At 40.3% G+C, this 19448-nt stretch overlaps 1 protein-coding gene and 1 long non-coding RNA gene across 3 annotated transcripts in view; both read left to right on the forward strand.

Moving 5' to 3' along the window:
- The window catches only part of LOC311049721, a 468691-nt gene that overhangs the window by 441961 nt on the left and 7282 nt on the right, over positions 1-19448 (forward strand). The gene's annotated exons all lie outside the window — the stretch shown is intronic.
- Positions 4532-12910, forward strand: LOC311049716 (uncharacterized protein). 2 transcript variants are annotated; one of them, XM_084063501.1, is made up of 18 exons: positions 4532-4591; positions 5795-5865; positions 6278-6560; positions 6747-6901; positions 7075-7357; positions 7546-7700; positions 7874-8156; positions 8343-8497; positions 8671-8953; positions 9142-9296; positions 9470-9752; positions 9939-10093; positions 10267-10549; positions 10738-10892; positions 11066-11348; positions 11537-11691; positions 11860-12139; positions 12338-12910. In XM_084063501.1, exons 2-18 carry the CDS (start codon positions 5796-5798, stop codon positions 12495-12497), a joined length of 3576 nt encoding a protein of 1191 aa, XP_083919627.1. In that variant the 5' UTR covers positions 4532-4591; position 5795; the 3' UTR covers positions 12498-12910. The 2 variants fall into 2 exon arrangements, with proteins under 2 accessions (XP_083919627.1, XP_083919628.1); XM_084063502.1 differs by lacking the exons at positions 6278-6560; positions 6747-6901 and having other exon boundaries at positions 4551-4591.

The raw sequence follows: 19448 nt of genomic DNA on the forward strand, positions 1-19448 counted from the left end.
TGAATTGCTGAAGTTATCAAAGAGGAATCCAGGGACCCCCAGCGTATGTTATGTCCGTCCGTCCGTGGAAGCACGGGATGCGCACGGGATTTCAAACAGCTATAACTCCAGTTTGCAGCATGCCACCAAGTCCAAATATGGTATGTGGACTTAGACCACCAATAGGGACGAGCATGAATTGCTGAAGATAGCAAAGAGCGGTCCAGGGACCCCCAGCGTATGTTATGTTTGTCCGTCCGTGGAAGCACGGGATGAGCACGGGATTTCAAACAGCTATAACTCAAGTTTGCAGCATGCCACCAAGTCCAAATATGGCATATGGACTTAGACCACCAATAGGGACGAGCATGAATTGCTGAAGTTATCAAAGAGGAGTCCAGGGACCCCCAGCGTATGTTATGTCCGTCCGTCCGTGGAAGCACGGGATGAGCACGGGATTTCAAACAGCTATAACTCCAGTTTGCAGCATGCCACCAAGTCCAAATATGGTATGTGGACTTAGACCACCAATAGGGACGAGCATGAATTGCTGAAGTTATCAAAGAGGGGTCCAGGGACCCCCAAGCACGGGATGAGCACGGGATTTTAAACAGCTATAACTCCAGTTTGCAGCATGCCACCAAGTCCAAATTTGGTATGTGGACTTAGACCACCAATAGGGACGAGCATGAATTACTGAAGCCCCGCCCCGTCTGTCTTCCCATTGGCTGGCCTTTAAACAGGCATAACTCAAGTTCACAGCATGCTAGGGAGTACACATTTTGTACATGGACTAAAACCACCAATAGGGCCCCAAAGGCACCGCTTCCTTCACACAGGGTGTGATTTTACGTTCTTGGCAGAATTGGTAATTGGAAATAATTACGTTTTTTACGTTCTTGGCAGACCTCACTGTCCATGAAAAGATAGGCCGGATACAGACAGTAGTACTAGGGTGGGCAGGAATAAATGTCAGGTGGGCGACCCCCACAAAACCCCCGAAATGCATAGAACATCTATCTATCATATCAGGTGTTGATAGAGATTAAGGTGACCTCTACCCTGAAACCCTGAAAAGTTTCTTAAGTTCTTAAGTTTCAATTGTGTATTTTAGAATATGTTTTTACATTATAATGAAAAATATGTATATATATTTTTTTTTTCTTCTTTTTTTTTTAAGGAAAAAAAGAGTGCCACGGACATAGACAAGTCTTCCCACGGACATGTTTGTCCAACAGAAGGAGCTATTTGCTACCAAGGCAAAGGAGGGCAGAACTAAAGTAAAGCTGGTTGTCGTTAGTTGAGAGATAGTGTTTCAAAGTGTCTAATAATGACAATAACAACTTTAATAACACTCCACAATCATAATAATAATTATAAATCCATGGAAACCCTTGATCCACAGCCTCACCATCAGACCTCCTCCTCACCTCTGATCAAAGTTAGGCACCTTTGCATCAAACTATTGACACTGCATTCCTTTCAATCCTGTCATGGCCTTCATTAATCACTCATCGTGTAGGCCTACATATCTTTTACTGATTTTTCTTGAAATTCCTTTTTCTTTTCTCGTATTGACTGTAATTTTTGTGGTATTAATACCGTTTACATGAAAATATATTGCACTAAAATGTCCTTGCATTTTCGGTCAATTAATTACTGGTTGATGTGAGTATTTGTTTCATTTGATATTGTGTACTAGTGTCAGTGGTGTCTTGTAGTTTGTTATGTGTTGGTATGTGTATGTGTCCTGAAAAAAATCAATAAAAACATTTGAATAATAATAATATATTTTTTTGTCTCTCAAGTTTCCTTGTTCCAGTGTTCCATTGGCATTCAAAGCCTAGGACCTCCTTCAACCTAAAAGTTATCTCACCTCTGATCAAAGTTAGGTGCCTTTGCATAAACTATTGTGACACTGCATTCAAGTAGAATCCTGGCATGCCCTTCAATAATCACTCATCATGTACATATCTTTTTTGTCTCTCAAGTTTCCTTGTTCTAGTGTTTCATTCGCATTTCATTCTTGACGTTTCCGTGAGAAGCATTTAAATACTTGATCAGGAGGAGATCAAGTTCTACCAGTTCTAACCAAAACAAAACAAAACATTTTTTTGGTCTCGTGAGGTACCTTCGATAGTTGGTGACATCTTGATGAGACATCTTCTATCATGATGAGAAATCTAGTGAGAGTCAAAAACACCTGTATGTACATGATTAGATAATGATAAAGGGCATGACAGGATTTAAAGGAATCTAGGGTCACAAGTTCATGTACTTGAGTACTTGAACATACTTGAGTTCATGCAAGGGCTCCTAACTTTGATTTGAGCATGTCATCCCAAGTTCCCAACACTTTAAGTCACCAAAATTATTCAAACTAACTTGAATTCAAAGATTAGATTATGAATATTTAGAAAATAGTTTTTTTCATTATCTTGAAAAATATATAATATATGCTATATTTTTCATTTTATAGTTTTCAATATAAATAAAATAAAACAAAATGGGCCACGGACATAGACAAGTCTTGCCAGAGACACGTTTGTCCGCCTACGGACATGTTGATGACCCCTGCATGCCTTGTAGTTTGTTATGTGTTGGTATGTGTATGTGTCCTGAAAAAAATCAATAAAAACATTTGAATAATAATAATATATTTTTTTGTCTCTCAAGTTTCCTTGTTCCAGTGTTCCATTGGCATTCAAAGCCTAGGACCTCCTTCAACCTAAAAGTTATCTCACCTCTGATCAAAGTTAGGTGCCTTTGCATAAACTATTGTGACACTGCATTCAAGTAGAATCCTGGCATGCCCTTCAATAATCACTCATCATGTACATATCTTTTTTGTCTCTCAAGTTTCCTTGTTCTAGTGTTTCATTCGCATTTCATTCTTGACGTTTCCGTGAGAAGCATTTAAATACTTGATCAGGAGGAGATCAAGTTCTACCAGTTCTAACCAAAACAAAACAAAACATTTTTTTGGTCTCGTGAGGTACCTTCGATAGTTGGTGACATCTTGATGAGACATCTTCTATCATGATGAGAAATCTAGTGAGAGTCAAAAACACCTGTATGTACATGATTAGATAATGATAAAGGGCATGACAGGATTTAAAGGAATCTAGGGTCACAAGTTCATGTACTTGAGTACTTGAACATACTTGAGTTCATGCAAGGGCTCCTAACTTTGATTTGAGCATGTCATCCCAAGTTCCCAACACTTTAAGTCACCAAAATTATTCAAACTAACTTGAATTCAAAGATTAGATTATGAATATTTAGAAAATAGTTTTTTTCATTATCTTGAAAAATATATAATATATGCTATATTTTTCATTTTATAGTTTTCAATATAAATAAAATAAAACAAAATGGGCCACGGACATAGACAAGTCTTGCCAGAGACACGTTTGTCCGCCTACGGACATGTTGATGACCCCTGCATGCCCTTCATTAATCACTCATCATGTACATATCTTTTTTGTCCCTCAAGTTTCCTTGTTCCAGTGTTTCATTCACATTTTATTCTTGACGTTTCCGTGATAAGCATTTAAAAAGTATTATTACGGAATAGACCCTAGGACACATTAGGAGTCCATTAGTATACATTTAGGGCTAGGCCACTGTGTTTTGGTAAGATTATTATTTTGTAGACTTTGGACAAAATTGCCAATTTTACATCAAGGTGCCCAGATGTCCCTAGTGCCCACCTATCCTGTATCCAATGCAGGAGGCAGAGGAGAGGGTGGCAGTAATGACATGGTCCAAGTTATTGTGGAACATCTTGCTTCATTAGCATAAGACATCCAATGTACTACATTTCTGGTGTGAAATGGCACGAGGGACACTCGCAAAAAGACCACCACAAAAATCGGCGTGCATATGTGCACTTTTGTGGACTTTGAGCACCTGCCCCTTCAGTGCTCTCTGACCTCTCACCTAAGTGAGAGGTCCACCATGTAATGCAGAGCACAAAATAAATACAATTTCTTCTGGCCAAGGCTTCTGAAAGACCTGTTGTGAAAACTGGGAAACAATCTAAATGTCTATAACCCTTGCTGAACAACCTCTTAGAAACAAAAGTAGGCAATCATAAAGGATATGTTTCATATTTGTGATATTTTATGTACAGTATGTCATTGAATTATCTACCAAGGTTTTGTATTATGTTCCATATTAAGGTGAAACTATGTGGTAGGATGTACACACTTGTCCTTTCAAATCCTGTTCAACATCCGTCACAATTTGCCACCTGATTATTTATTATTTGACCAGTGTCTTCTTAGGTATGTGTCCTGTGATATCAATCTTCACTTTACCTTTCAGCTCTAATAAGCTCTATCTACAATAGGCTACAGTAGATAGTTACAATCCTGTTCAATATACGTCAAAATTTGCAACCTGATCATTTATTATTTGACCAGTGTTGTTTACCTTTCAGCTCTAATAAGCTATATCTACAATAGGCTACAGTAGATAGTCTGTAATTTTAGGGATCCGCCCCTTGAGAGATATAAAAAGGCGCAATTGTTCATTGTCAAACAAGCGCTACAGTACTGCTCAGTATACATACAGATACAGAGGACAACGGTCACTGTAAAGATTCAAGGTATGTCGTATGTATCCTGTGATATCAATCTTCTCTTTGCCTTTCCTCTCTATGCTCTATCTACAGTAGGCTACAGTAGATAGTTACAAAGTTACAGTAAGGTTTGATAGAATGTCCACAACTTAAATATAAAACATGACAGTTAATTACACTAATTTGTTAGCATTATTTCGTGTACTGAAAGTTATACTGGTTTATTTACTAATACTCAATCATTAGACATTTTTACCAATTTACCTACAGTAGTTGATACCAACTGGAGACTGCTAAATAATATTGCCCAACATCGAAGGATGGCTGGGCAAGGATAGGATAAATGTTGATAGAAAATACTACTTTCATCAATATATTCATTGTTGATAGACTGCACATATTAATTAATATGGTGATACACATACCGAATATTCATTCATATATTCACTGTTTATTGATATTCTACCAACAATATTAATTCAGAAACATATTGCATATATTTAGTGGCAGAATCTAAGCTCAACTATTTTATTTGTCTATTTTCCTTTGACTCTTACCTGTGTTTAAACTTGCTGCTGTTGCTATAAGACATCTGGATTTACAACCATTTAGACTGCATGAACTGTTAGGTGTTCTTTACTTGCTTACTGTCTTTCTGTAATTGCCAGCCTTTCCCTGTCCCCATTTCTATCTGTAAATTATCTATCTTTCTATAGGCTCTGTCTTTTAGCTGCAGACCAGGAAACCTTTTTGAATTATTGTTTGAACTGAGGCAGTGTCCGGTACAAAAAGTGAAATTAGGCATATTTTTTTTAGGCAGAGGTTAAGTGATATTTTCTTTGTTAAAGTAAGTGTTAAATAGCTCTATGTTCTGATAGTAATCATTGCTATAGAGTGTTCGCTCAGTAACAGGGGTCTCCCTTCATCACCAGCTCTTCAGTAAACGCATACCAATTTGATCCAATCAGTGAATCAGTGAAATTGAAAGTGATTACAAAAAGAAATGAGCAGACCAATGTGAAACTAAAAAACAAAAGTGAAGCTGATAAATTGATACTCTCTCCTGATTGGCTGAAATTGACAACATACTTGAAAATGTATTTTCTGTTCATTAAAGAGCTGGAGAGAAAAACAAAAAATCACTTCACCCTACCTTTACGTGTACCTGACATTTCTCTGAAATGTTATCAATTTGAAAGCGTTCACTCACTGATGTAATTTCTTTCACAGGATGAAAACCCGAGATGTTATCCTTGTGTTGATTATTTTTACTGGGGAGATATGCCTCATCAGCATGGAAAGTATGGACAATAGTGCATTATGAGTAAAGTTATTTAAATAGTAGGCCTAATTGTAATTATGTTATGAGACAAAGTGATTTCTAACTTTGCTAGTCATGGCAATAATATTTGTGTATATAAAATATTACAATGTTTGGGACCAAAAAGGATCTGATCACAAACCATTCAAATGTTTTGATTAATAACAGTCTTGCTTTTAAAAATTCACACATGCACCTTTAATGGTATTTGCTATAGGCCTAATGCTAACTGATGACTTTGGATGGCATTCCTCTATAAATATTGCATTTAAAGAATCCCACATGCACAATTTCTGCTATTTGCTATAATACTAAGTGATGGAGTTACAAGTGACTATGAATGGGACTGTAATCCCTACATGAATATTGTCTTCTTAAATACCTTCATGCAGGTGAAAATGTGGCACGAGGTGGACAAGTAGCGCAGTCTTCATCAACTCCGCTTGGACCTCCGGAAAGAGCCATTGATGGGAATCGTGCCAGTGTCTGGTCACAGAAGTCCTGTACCCACACACAATCTGACTCTAAACCCTGGTGGAGAGTGGATCTGCAGAAGACATACAAAGTGAATACTGTCAAGATCACCAACAGAAAAGACTGCTGTGAAAAAAGGATCAATGGAGCTGAGATCCGCATTGGAAACTCCCTGAACGACAATGGAAATGGAAATCCTAGGTAGTTTGCTTTGCAGGAATACACCATTGATTCTGAAGTCAATAGAGATCAAATGTTTACAATTGACATAGGTTTGCACCATTCATTGCACCATAGTTCTTTTGACTCTGACAAAATGTTCTATGTATTACAGCAACAGTTGCAGTGTTTGTGTATTTTCAACATCTGTTTTCTATTTTTGTTCAGATGTGCTGTAATCGACTCTATCCCAGCTGGCGAGACCAAGTCCTTTACCTGTAATGGGATGGAGGGTCAGTTTGTCAGTATTGTGATTCCTGGAAGAAAAGAATACCTGACTCTCTGTGAGGTTGAGGTGTTTGGGACCGAAAAGGAAGAAGATGGTTAGTCTACTGTAAATCTGATCACAAAGCATGACGAAATATTGATTATTTACAGTCATATACTTTGAAAGAATCACACATACATCATTTCTGCTATTTGATATTATGCTACAGTAATTGATGGAGTATAGTATCCCTACCTAAATATTGTCTTCTGAAATACCTTCATGCAGGTGAAAATGTGGCACGAGGTGGACAAGTAGCTCAGTCTTCATTAACTTCGGCTGGACCTCCGGAAAGAGCCATTGATGGGAATCGTGCCAGTGCCTGGTCACAGAAGTCCTGTACCCACACACACTCGGACTATAAACCCTGGTGGAGAGTGGATCTGCAGAAGACTTACAAAGTGAATACTGTCAAGATCACCAACAGAAAAGACTGCTGTGAAGAAAGGATCAATGGAGCTGAGATCCGCATTGGAAACTCCCTGAACGACAATGGAAATGGAAATCCTAGGTAGTTTGCTTTGCAGGAATACACCATTGATTCTGAAGTCAATAGAGATAAAATGTTTACAATTGACATAGGTTTGCACCATTCATTGCACCATAGTTCTTTTGACTCTGACAAAATGTTCTATGTATTACAGCAACAGTTGCAGTGTTTATGTGTATTTTCAACATCTGTTTTCTCTTTTTGTTCAGATGTGCTGTAATCGACTCTATCCCAGCTGGCGAGACCAAGTCCTTTACCTGTAATGGGATGGAGGGTCAGTTTGTCAGTATTGTGATTCCTGGAAGAAAAGAATACCTGACTCTCTGTGAGGTTGAGGTGTTTGGGACCGAAAAGGAAGAAGATGGTTAGTCTACTGTAAATCTGATCACAAAGCATGACGAAATATTGATTATTTACAGTCATATACTTTGAAAGAATCACACATACACCATTTCTGCTATTTGATATTATGCTACAGTAATTGATGGAGTATAGTATCCCTACCTAAATATTGTCTTCTGAAATACCTTCATGCAGGTGAAAATGTGGCACGAGGTGGACAAGTAGCTCAGTCTTCATTAACTTCGGCTGGACCTCCGGAAAGAGCCATTGATGGGAATCGTGCCAGTGCCTGGTCACAGAAGTCCTGTACCCACACACACTCGGACTATAAACCCTGGTGGAGAGTGGATCTGCAGAAGACTTACAAAGTGAATACTGTCAAGATCACCAACAGAAAAGACTGCTGTGAAAAAAGGATCAATGGAGCTGAGATCCGCATTGGAAACTCCCTGAACAACAATGGAAATGGAAATCCTAGGTAGTTTGCTTTTCAGGAATACACCATTGATTCTGAAGTCAATAGAGATAAAATGTTTACAATTGACATAGGTTTGCACCATTCATTGCACCATAGTTCTTTTGACTCTGACAAAATGTTCTATGTATTACAGCAACAGTTGCAGTGTTTGTGTATTTTCAACATCTGTTTTCTCTTTTTGTTCAGATGTGCTGTAATCGACTCTATCCCAGCTGGCGAGACCAAGTCCTTTACCTGTAATGGGATGGAGGGTCAGTTTGTCAGTATTGTGATTCCTGGAAGAAAAGAATACCTGACTCTCTGTGAGGTTGAGGTGTTTGGGACCGAAAAGGAAGAAGATGGTTAGTCTACTGTAAATCTGGTCACAAAGCATGACGAAATATTGATTAGTTACAGTCATATACTTTGAAAGAATCACACATACATCATTTCTGCTATTTGATATTATGCAACAGTAATTGATGGAGTATAGTATCCCTACCTAAATATTGTCTTCTGAAATACCTTCATGCAGGTGAAAATGTGGCACGAGGTGGACAAGTAGCTCAGTCTTCATTAACTTCGCTTGGACCTCCGGAAAAAGCCATTGATGGGAATCGTGCCAGTGCCTGGTCACAGAAGTCCTGTACCCACACACACTCGGACTATAAACCCTGGTGGAGAGTGGATCTGCAGATGACTTACAAAGTGAATACTGTCAAGATCACCAACAGAAAAGACTGCTGTGAAAAAAGGATCAATGGAGCTGAGATCCGCATTGGAAACTCCCTGAACGACAATGGAAATGGAAATCCTAGGTAGTTTGCTTTGCATGAATACACCATTGATTCTGAAGTCAATAGAGATAAAATGTTTACAATTGACATAGGTTTGCACCATTCATTGCACCATAGTTCTTTTGACTCTGACAAAATGTTCTATGTATTACAGCAACAGTTGCAGTGTTTATGTGTATTTTCAACATCTGTTTTCTCTTTTTGTTCAGATGTGCTGTAATCGACTCTATCCCAGCTGGCGAGACCAAGTCCTTTACCTGTAATGGGATGGAGGGTCAGTTTGTCAGTATTGTTATTCCTGGAAGAAAAGAATACCTGACTCTCTGTGAGGTTGAGGTGTTTGGGACCGAAAAGGAAGAAGATGGTTAGTCTACTGTAAATCTGATCACAAAGCATGACGAAATATTGATTATTTACAGTCATATACTTTGAAAGAATCACACATACATCATTTCTGCTATTTGATATTATGCTACAGTAATTGATGGAGTATAGTATCCCTACCTAAATATTGTCTTCTGAAATACCTTCATGCAGGTGAAAATGTGGCACGAGGTGGACAAGTAGCTCAGTCTTCATTAACTTCGCTTGGACCTCCGGAAAAAGCCATTGATGGGAATCGTGCCAGTGCCTGGTCACAGAAGTCCTGTACCCACACACACTCGGACTATAAACCCTGGTGGAGAGTGGATCTGCAGAAGACTTACAAAGTGAATACTGTCAAGATCACCAACAGAAAAGACTGCTGTGAAAAAAGGATCAATGGAGCTGAGATCCGCATTGGAAACTCCCTGAACAACAATGGAAATGGAAATCCTAGGTAGTTTGCTTTTCAGGAATACACCATTGATTCTGAAGTCAATAGAGATAAAATGTTTACAATTGACATAGGTTTGCACCATTCATTGCACCATAGTTCTTTTGACTCTGACAAAATGTTCTATGTATTACAGCAACAGTTGCAGTGTTTGTGTATTTTCAACATCTGTTTTCTCTTTTTGTTCAGATGTGCTGTAATCGACTCTATCCCAGCTGGCGAGACCAAGTCCTTTACCTGTAATGGGATGGAGGGTCAGTTTGTCAGTATTGTGATTCCTGGAAGAAAAGAATACCTGACTCTCTGTGAGGTTGAGGTGTTTGGGACCGAAAAGGAAGAAGATGGTTAGTCTACTGTAAATCTGGTCACAAAGCATGACGAAATATTGATTAGTTACAGTCATATACTTTGAAAGAATCACACATACATCATTTCTGCTATTTGATATTATGCAACAGTAATTGATGGAGTATAGTATCCCTACCTAAATATTGTCTTCTGAAATACCTTCATGCAGGTGAAAATGTGGCACGAGGTGGACAAGTAGCTCAGTCTTCATTAACTTCGCTTGGACCTCCGGAAAAAGCCATTGATGGGAATCGTGCCAGTGCCTGGTCACAGAAGTCCTGTACCCACACACACTCGGACTATAAACCCTGGTGGAGAGTGGATCTGCAGATGACTTACAAAGTGAATACTGTCAAGATCACCAACAGAAAAGACTGCTGTGAAAAAAGGATCAATGGAGCTGAGATCCGCATTGGAAACTCCCTGAACGACAATGGAAATGGAAATCCTAGGTAGTTTGCTTTGCATGAATACACCATTGATTCTGAAGTCAATAGAGATAAAATGTTTACAATTGACATAGGTTTGCACCATTCATTGCACCATAGTTCTTTTGACTCTGACAAAATGTTCTATGTATTACAGCAACAGTTGCAGTGTTTATGTGTATTTTCAACATCTGTTTTCTCTTTTTGTTCAGATGTGCTGTAATCGACTCTATCCCAGCTGGCGAGACCAAGTCCTTTACCTGTAATGGGATGGAGGGTCAGTTTGTCAGTATTGTTATTCCTGGAAGAAAAGAATACCTGACTCTCTGTGAGGTTGAGGTGTTTGGGACCGAAAAGGAAGAAGATGGTTAGTCTACTGTAAATCTGATCACAAAGCATGACGAAATATTGATTATTTACAGTCATATACTTTGAAAGAATCACACATACATCATTTCTGCTATTTGATATTATGCTACAGTAATTGATGGAGTATAGTATCCCTACCTAAATATTGTCTTCTGAAATACCTTCATGCAGGTGAAAATGTGGCACGAGGTGGACAAGTAGCTCAGTCTTCATTAACTTCGCTTGGACCTCCGGAAAAAGCCATTGATGGGAATCGTGCCAGTGCCTGGTCACAGAAGTCCTGTACCCACACACACTCGGACTATAAACCCTGGTGGAGAGTGGATCTGCAGAAGACTTACAAAGTGAATACTGTCAAGATCACCAACAGAAAAGACTGCTGTGAAAAAAGGATCAATGGAGCTGAGATCCGCATTGGAAACTCCCTGAACGACAATGGAAATGGAAATCCTAGGTAGTTTGCTTTGCATGAATACACCATTGATTCTGAAGTCAATAGAGATAAAATGTTTACAATTGACATAGGTTTGCACCATTCATTGCACCATAGTTCTTTTGACTCTGACAAAATGTTCTATGTATTACAGCAACAGTTGCAGTGTTTATGTGTATTTTCAACATCTGTTTTCTCTTTTTGTTCAGATGTGCTGTAATCGACTCTATCCCAGCTGGCGAGACCAAGTCCTTTACCTGTAATGGGATGGAGGGTCAGTTTGTCAGTATTGTTATTCCTGGAAGAAAAGAATACCTGACTCTCTGTGAGGTTGAGGTGTTTGGGACCGAAAAGGAAGAAGATGGTTAGTCTACTGTAAATCTGATCACAAAGCATGACGAATTATTGATTATTTACAGTCATATACTCTGAAAGATTCACACAAAGATCATTTCTGCTATTTGATATTATGCTACAGTAATTGATGGAGTATCCCTCCCTAAATATTGTCTTCTGAAATACCTTCATGCAGGTGAAAATGTGGCACGAGGTGGACAAGTAGCTCAGTCTTCAATATGGAGTGGAACTCCGGAAAGAGCCATTGATGGGAATCGTGCCAGTGTCTGGTCACAGAAGTCCTGTACCCACACAAAATCTGACTCTAAACCCTGGTGGAGAGTGGATCTGCAGATGACTTACAAAGTGAATACTGTCAAGATCACCAACAGAAAAGACTGCTGTGAAGAAAGGATCAATGGAGCTGAGATCCGCATTGGAAACTGCCTGAAGGACAATGGAAATGGAAATCCTAGGTATGCACTTGTTTGCTTTGCTGGAATACACCATTGATTCTTAAGTAAATAGGGATAAAATGTTTACAATTGACATAGGTTTGCACCATTCATTGCACCATAGTTCTTTTGACTCTGACAAAATGTTCTAGTATGTAGTACAGCAACAGTTGCAGTGTTTATGTGTATTTGGAACATCTGTTCTCTCTTTTTGGTCAGATGTGCTGTAATCGACTCTATCCCAGCTGGCGAGACCAAGTCCTTTACCTGTAATGGGATGGAGGGTCAGTTTGTCAGTATTGTGATTCCTGGAAGAAAAGAATACCTGACTCTCTGTGAGGTTGAGGTGTTTGGGACCAAAAAGGAAGAAGATGATTAGTCTACTGTAAATCTAATCACAAAGCATGACAAATTATTTACAGTCATATACTTTGAAAGATTCACACATACATAATTTCTGCTATGTGATATTATGCTACAGTAATTGATGGAGTATCCCTCTCTAAATATTGTCTTCTTAAATACCTTCATGCAGGTGAAGGAATGCAATAAATTGAAATATCAGCTATTCAGGAGCCTGTGTTCTTCACTCTGACTATTATCTTCCAATTCCAGGGTATAGAGGCATGATGATGAAGTGAGGAGTAAAATGATTCTTGATAGATGTAGCATACACCTTTAAGAGAAACTATGACGTCACTATGAAGCCAGGAAGTGAGTGGGGTAGTTGGCAGAATGTTATGCTCTATACCTGTACTGTTCACGTTATTTTCAGTAAAGCATTTATTATGAACTCAACACAGTTGTGTGGACTCATTACTATACTCAGCAGCTCATTACAATACTAACTAGAAAAAGTGCTCCTCGGAGCACAGGTCTCCGCCAGGTCAGTTATGTTATTCTGGCCTCCTGGTGGCGCTATAATAGGCCAATGTGAAAAGGGTGCCATTTATTTTTAGGTCTTTCACAGCAATCAGACACTGCATTCATGATTTGAGGCATTTTTGGCAGAAGCCTTTATAAAAACTTTACATTGATTAATGATTTTCTGAATACTCTTAAAGGCAAATTCAAGTTGATAGCCTTATCAGAGACTTGGATAAATGAGGAAAGAGGTCATGATTTCCACATTGATGGGTATGATTTACATCACATAAATAGATCAAATAAGAAGGCAGGAGGTGTGGCACTTTTCGTGCATAGTGATTTGAAATGCAAACTAGTTGAACATATGACAGTGGCAATTGATGACTTAATGGAGTGTGTAACGGTGGAAATTGAAATGGAAAGAAGGAGAAATATAATTGTCACTTGTATATATAGGAAACCTGGGTCAATGATAGAAACATTTACAGACACATTAGAAGATATATTGAGTAAGGTAAATGAAAACAAAACATTTTTTCTCTGTGGTGACTGTAATATAGACCTTTTAAAAACATCCAGTCATAAGGCATCAACAGAGTTTCTGGAGTTATTGTATGGAAGAGGGCTATACCCGTTGATCACTAAGCCCAGTAGAATTACTGAAACCTCTGCTACATTAATTGATCATATTTTTACTAACAGCTTGGAGAACAACACAATAAGTGGACTAGTGATAAATGATATAAGTGACCATTTACCTATTTTTATAACGTTTGACTGTCAAATGAAGAGAAAGAAGGTGGAAAATGTGGATAGATATATTAGAATAAGAAAGGATGATGAAATAGACAGGTTCAGGGATGATCTACTGAATGAAGACTGGAATGGGGTATATGTGAATGAAGTAAATGCTGCATATCAGGTTTTTTTAAATATCTATTTGGCGTTGTATGAAAAACACTGTCCATTAGTATTATATCGTCAAAAAATAAATAGCAATAGAAAACCTTGGATAACAAAGGGCCTAGAGAATGCATGTAAGAAAAAAAACAAATTATACAAAGATTTTATAAAATATAGAACAAAGATTGCTGAGACTAAATATAAAATGTATAAGAATAAGTTGGTATTAATTTTGAGACAAGCCAAGAAAGAATATTATAATAAATTGTTGGACGAAAATAAAAATAACATCAAAGGCACCTGGAAAATTTTAAATAAAGTAATGGGTAATAAATCTGCATCCACAAATCTACCTAGCCATTTCATTAATAATAATAAAATAATAAAAGATGTGAATGAGGTGGCAAACGAATTTAACTCTTTTTTTGTAAATATTGGACCAAAGCTGGCAGATTTAATTGAAAGACATGATGAACCGATGCAAGGTGGATGGAGAGGAGACAGCAAAGTGCTGCAGTCAATGTTCATGGGAAATGTTAGTGAAAAAGAAATATTATCTATTGTCACAAAGTCTAAAAACAAGACATCCACTGATTGTGATGGGTTAGACATGGTTATAGTGAAAAAGACGATTGATTGTATAATCAAACCCCTCTGTTATATTTTTAATCTCTCTTTTCATACAGGTATTGTTCCAGATAGAATGAAGGTTGCAAAAGTTATTCCACTTTTCAAAACAGGAGATAAATACAGCTTCAATAACTACAGGCCAGTGTCATTGCTTTCACAATTTTCCAAAGTGCTTGAAAAACTCTTTGCACAAAAATTTGATAGTTTCATTGAAAAGCATCAATTGTTGAATGAAAACCAATACGGCTTTAGGCAAAATAGGTCAACAGCAACTGCTCTAATGAACATAATTGAAGATATAACAACAGCAACACATACAAATAAATATACAATAGGGGTTTTTATCGACTTGAAGAAGGCTTTTGATACCTTGGATCATTCTATTTTGATTTCTAAGCTACATACATATGGTGTGAGAGGAATAGTGCTAGAATGGATGAGAAGCTATTTAGATAATAGACACCAGTATGTGCAATGTGCTGGTAACTCCAAGGCTGCTGTGAGTGCATGAGATCCCTCAGTGTTCTTTCCACACACTCGACGTTAAAGCGGTCAACACTGAAAATCTCGTCCCAGATGATTAAGTTGCTGTCTTTAATGAGCTTGGCCAGATTGGACTCTGCGTTGATGGCACAGACAGAGTCTTGGAAAATGGGGATTGGGATCTTAAATCGTGAATGAGCGGTCCTACCACCCTCCAGGTTCTGTGCTGCCAAGCCTGTGCTGCCCACACACAGCACAATGCCATGCTCTGCGCGTATCGTAGCAGCAATGACCTTAAAGGTAAAGGTTTTGCCATATCCTGCAGGGGAGTTGAGAATGAACTGGCGTGTGATGGTTTCTTCTTGTGGGGCATGCACTGCCTGATAGACGGATTCGCAGAGTGCCATTTGTTCCGCAGTGAGCTTAGGAGCAAGCGACTGTACAATTTGTTGTTGCTGTGTTATGTTGAATTTTTCAGATCTGAAGATTTGTGTCAGCCTTTCCTGCGCAGTTAGTGGTCTTGGCTGTGGCATGTCATTGTAGTTGGATAGACCGCTGCCCATTTGTGAGAGTTCATCATCAATTGCAAGCAGTAGCTGATTTTGTATGAATGTTGTGTCTACTGCGTCTGTGGGGCACCTTTGTGCAGTGGCCTCCGCATGGAGAAAGTCTTCACTGAGCTCTGCAAAGAATCTGTCATACAGATGTTTGGGCTCTGATGGGTGACAGTAGTGGAGGATGATGGCAAAGGTTTCGCGGACTTTCCTTGGAGATGCGTAGCGTGACACCTCATGCATGGCGGTAATCCATTCTAGATCGTCCTGAAGCAAGCCCATGGCTAGAGCTGTGTCTTTGAAAGTGTCATAGTGGTTGCCATCATGTACCTTAAGGTCCTCATAGGTCTGTGGTCCTCTGATATGTGCTAGGAGCAGTTTCAAGTAGAATCTTTCTCCTTGGAGCACGGATACATTGGACATTCTTCCTATTGTACGTGGAATTTCCCTGTCCTTGGGTGCGTGGACTCTTTTATTCCACATGTGGGCCTTCCATGTGTAGTGTTCGGGAATCTGCATGTATAGATATTGCCTTGCTTCAGGGTCCTGGCTGTTTAGTTCGAAGAAGGCAAGCAATGTAGTGGGTTTGGCTGCTGCTATGGCCTCCTGTGCATGGCCTTCTCTGAAGACTATGCTCTGCTGGCCGTCTGTGTGGATGGCGAGATTGGTGACAGCAGGGAGTCTGTCCTGGATCTTGTACTCCATAGTCCTCCAGTGTGCATCATGAGCATCAATGGTTCTGGCATTGATGAATTTGGAGATCTCATCCCTGTCTTCAATGTCGAGGGTGCCAACATCAGCTCCCTTATGTACGTATTTGTACAGGTACTTGATGGTCTGGAAGGAGCCTACAAATTCAACGTTGATGTGGCATTTGTATTTGAGAAGGACCCAGGGGTTGTAAGGAACGACCCACCTGCTGTCAAACAGAAAGCCTTTCTTGTTGAAGGTGTGGCCGTCAATGGGCCGCCTGTACTCCGGGTAGCCATGACCATGATGAGGCAGTCGAGTGGTGGCACAGAAGTTTTTGGGGAATTTCTTAGAACAGAGGCCATTGACCATGCAGGGGCTGTTGGGGTAGCCTGGACCACAGGGTCCATGGAGCATGGATTGACACACCAGCTGATGCAACTCTGGCTCCTTGTCCAGGTCAGGTATGTCTGCTCTAATGATGTGATCAATGTCATCTACAGTCAAAATCTCGTGTAGGAGTAGCAGTATGTGGGCATGTTTCAGTCCTCTCATCTGTCCCTCAACAGTGTGTATTCTAGCCTTCATTTTGCCAAAAACTCCCAGCTTCATGTCGCGGAGGAGCTCATCCAGACTCCGTTTGAAGACTTTATTGACAATGTCTGGTCTGTCAGTGGGCTGCTGGTGTTCAAAAATGTTATTGAGGACACCTTCACTCCGTGAGTTTGCCGTAATGGTAATGAAGAGGTCAAACTTTTTGTATCTGGCTGCTATGGCAAGGGCATCTAGATAGTGCTTGTAGAGGTATCTGGGGCTACCAGTGTGTGAGCCTGGAAGAATTATCTGTTGACCAATGTTGGTGGCCTCAGTCTGTCCTGGCTGTGTTTGCTGAGTAGCCAGGGAATCAATCAGACCAGAATACTGGTGGGCCCTGTACTTGTCCTGTAGTTCCCTACTCCTGTAGTAGTTCATCCGGCAATTTTCTATTTTGGAGTATTGATCACAGAAGTATTCTTGAGCAAGTCGGGCCGACTTCAGAAGGGTGTTGAAGGAGTGGGTTCTCTGTTGTAGATGGAATCTGAAGAACTCCTGAAGAGTGACTTTGGCTGTGGGTGACTGTGCATGAACCTTTGTGATGGGGTTGTCGATGCTGAAGCCAGCATCCCCATGTGGCAAGATCAAGGGATAAGCGGCTGGGTCATACATAGGGTGTAGTGAATTGATGTGTGTAGTCTGGCTGTGATTAGGTACATCAACTGGAGTTCTGTACAGAACAATGTCTCTGGGCTCTGTCTGGCATCCTGGTGCAAAAACAACAACGTCAGGGACAGCAGGGTTGAGGTGACTTTTGTTTGCCCCCTGTGAGCTTTTTGACTTTTGACCATTTTCAGTGCCTGAGTTGGGTTGGCATTGAGTAATTCTGCGCCGGTTTTAAAGATTTTTACTAAAGGGTTAACTGTCTTTAACTCATTTTGAATGAGGGTTAAAGTGGGCTCCTTAATAAGGTCCTCTCCCTTAGCCTGATGAAGGCGGTTCTTAATTTCATTGTCCTGATCAAATACAAAGATTTGTGAGAATTTGGGTCGGTTATTGGTGTCAGGAAAGAATGCAGAGGGAGTGAGGTGGTACATTTGGCCACTCATCTTGAACGGTCGTGGCCCTAGTCCTTTGAATGCAATGATTTTACCGGTGACATTCTTAGAAGCCATAGACACTAAGCCATTGTACTGTCGGATGTTGGCCATGAATTGTTGGGATTCTGGAGAGGTCCTGTCAAACAGAGCTTGAAGTGCAGGAGGGGGGTCCTTGAATGGCTGTAGTTGGATTGTTCCGTAATGGCAACAGGCACTGAAGGTTTTGAGTGGGACAGGATCTTTTGAAAGTTTTGATGTTTCCCAGGGGAACATGACGGCCTTGCATGAAGTGCAGATACAATCCATTGCACGTGTGGGAAAGGCAACTATTTCTGTGAGTTGTTGTGGCTGTGTCCACGCTCTTCTGAAGTGTTTATCCTTTGGTTTTGTCCTTTGTGATGGATGAGAGTGTGTTGTGTATTGATGGTCCTCATAGCGGCGTTCTGCGAAGAGAGAGATGGACAGCATGCATGATTAGGCAGTTGTGAAATGTGTGCGTAACATAGTAATTGTAATATTCTGTGTAGATGTAAGGAAAAGGAATGTGAGAGATTGGGTGATAGAATGCATTGGAGGGATTATGGGGTAAATCAAAGCACTTACTTTTGGCGGGGGGCGTCTGTAAGGAGCGAGTTGTCCTTCTGCTGGCGCGGTTGCTGTCACTGCGGTTAGCTGAGAAGTGGAGACAGTTGTGTGTGGGCAAAAAGGAATTAGCCGGGATGTTGTGGTATGCAGTTTGTGGTTGAGAGTATTTGTGACATTGAAGAGCGTTTGCGGCTGCATTTGCGCGAGCCACACGCTGGCGAGTGGCATTGCGTGTGCGTTTGCCCAGCATAGCTTTTTTGCGTGGTCCCATGGCTGCGTGCGAAGTTGTGGGTACTGTGTAGTAAAGTTTCCTGTTGTCTCTGTGTCGTTCTGTGTACTGTGTAGTAAAGTTTCCTGTTGTCTCTGTGTCGTTCTGTGTGCTCTGCGGGGGTAGGGGCTACGTGCAGTAGAGGGGGTAGGGGCTACGTGCAGTAGAGTTGCAAGGCAACAACACGTGGACGTGTGTGGCATTGGTAGCGTCGCTGAGGACACTGGCATTGGCCAGGGCATCCAGGTCCTTTATAGTGATGGCTGTGCCCCTGTCATTATGGTGATGTCAGATAGTGTCAGACATCTCCATATATGGAGCTGCCTATATCAGTTATGCCCAAATATGGGACCGTGATGGCTGTGCCCCTGTCATTATGGTGATGTCAGATAGTGTCAGACATCTCCATATATGGAGCTGCCTATATCAGTTATGCCCAAATATGTGGGTTCTCTGATGTCAGACCAAAATAAGCACCCGGAAGTGAATTTCGCGCTGGGGAAGAGATTTGCATAGTATTGGGGCATAATGCGTTTCATATTTATTGTACATCATGGAAGTAGAGTAACGGTATGGGAAGCAGCCGGTTCAGAGGCAGAATATTGAGGAATTTTGGGGTAAAATGTGGAGTTAGTTGGGCCATGTGTGTGCGTGGAGACCGCGCACACACACATGTGTAGCCCCATGAGTTTGGCCGTCAATTATAGGTGCAAGAT

The sequence above is a fragment of the Gymnoscopelus microlampas genome (genome assembly GCF_963454915.1).
Source record: "Gymnoscopelus microlampas genome assembly, chromosome: 7".
NCBI lineage: Eukaryota > Metazoa > Chordata > Actinopteri > Myctophiformes > Myctophidae > Gymnoscopelus > Gymnoscopelus microlampas.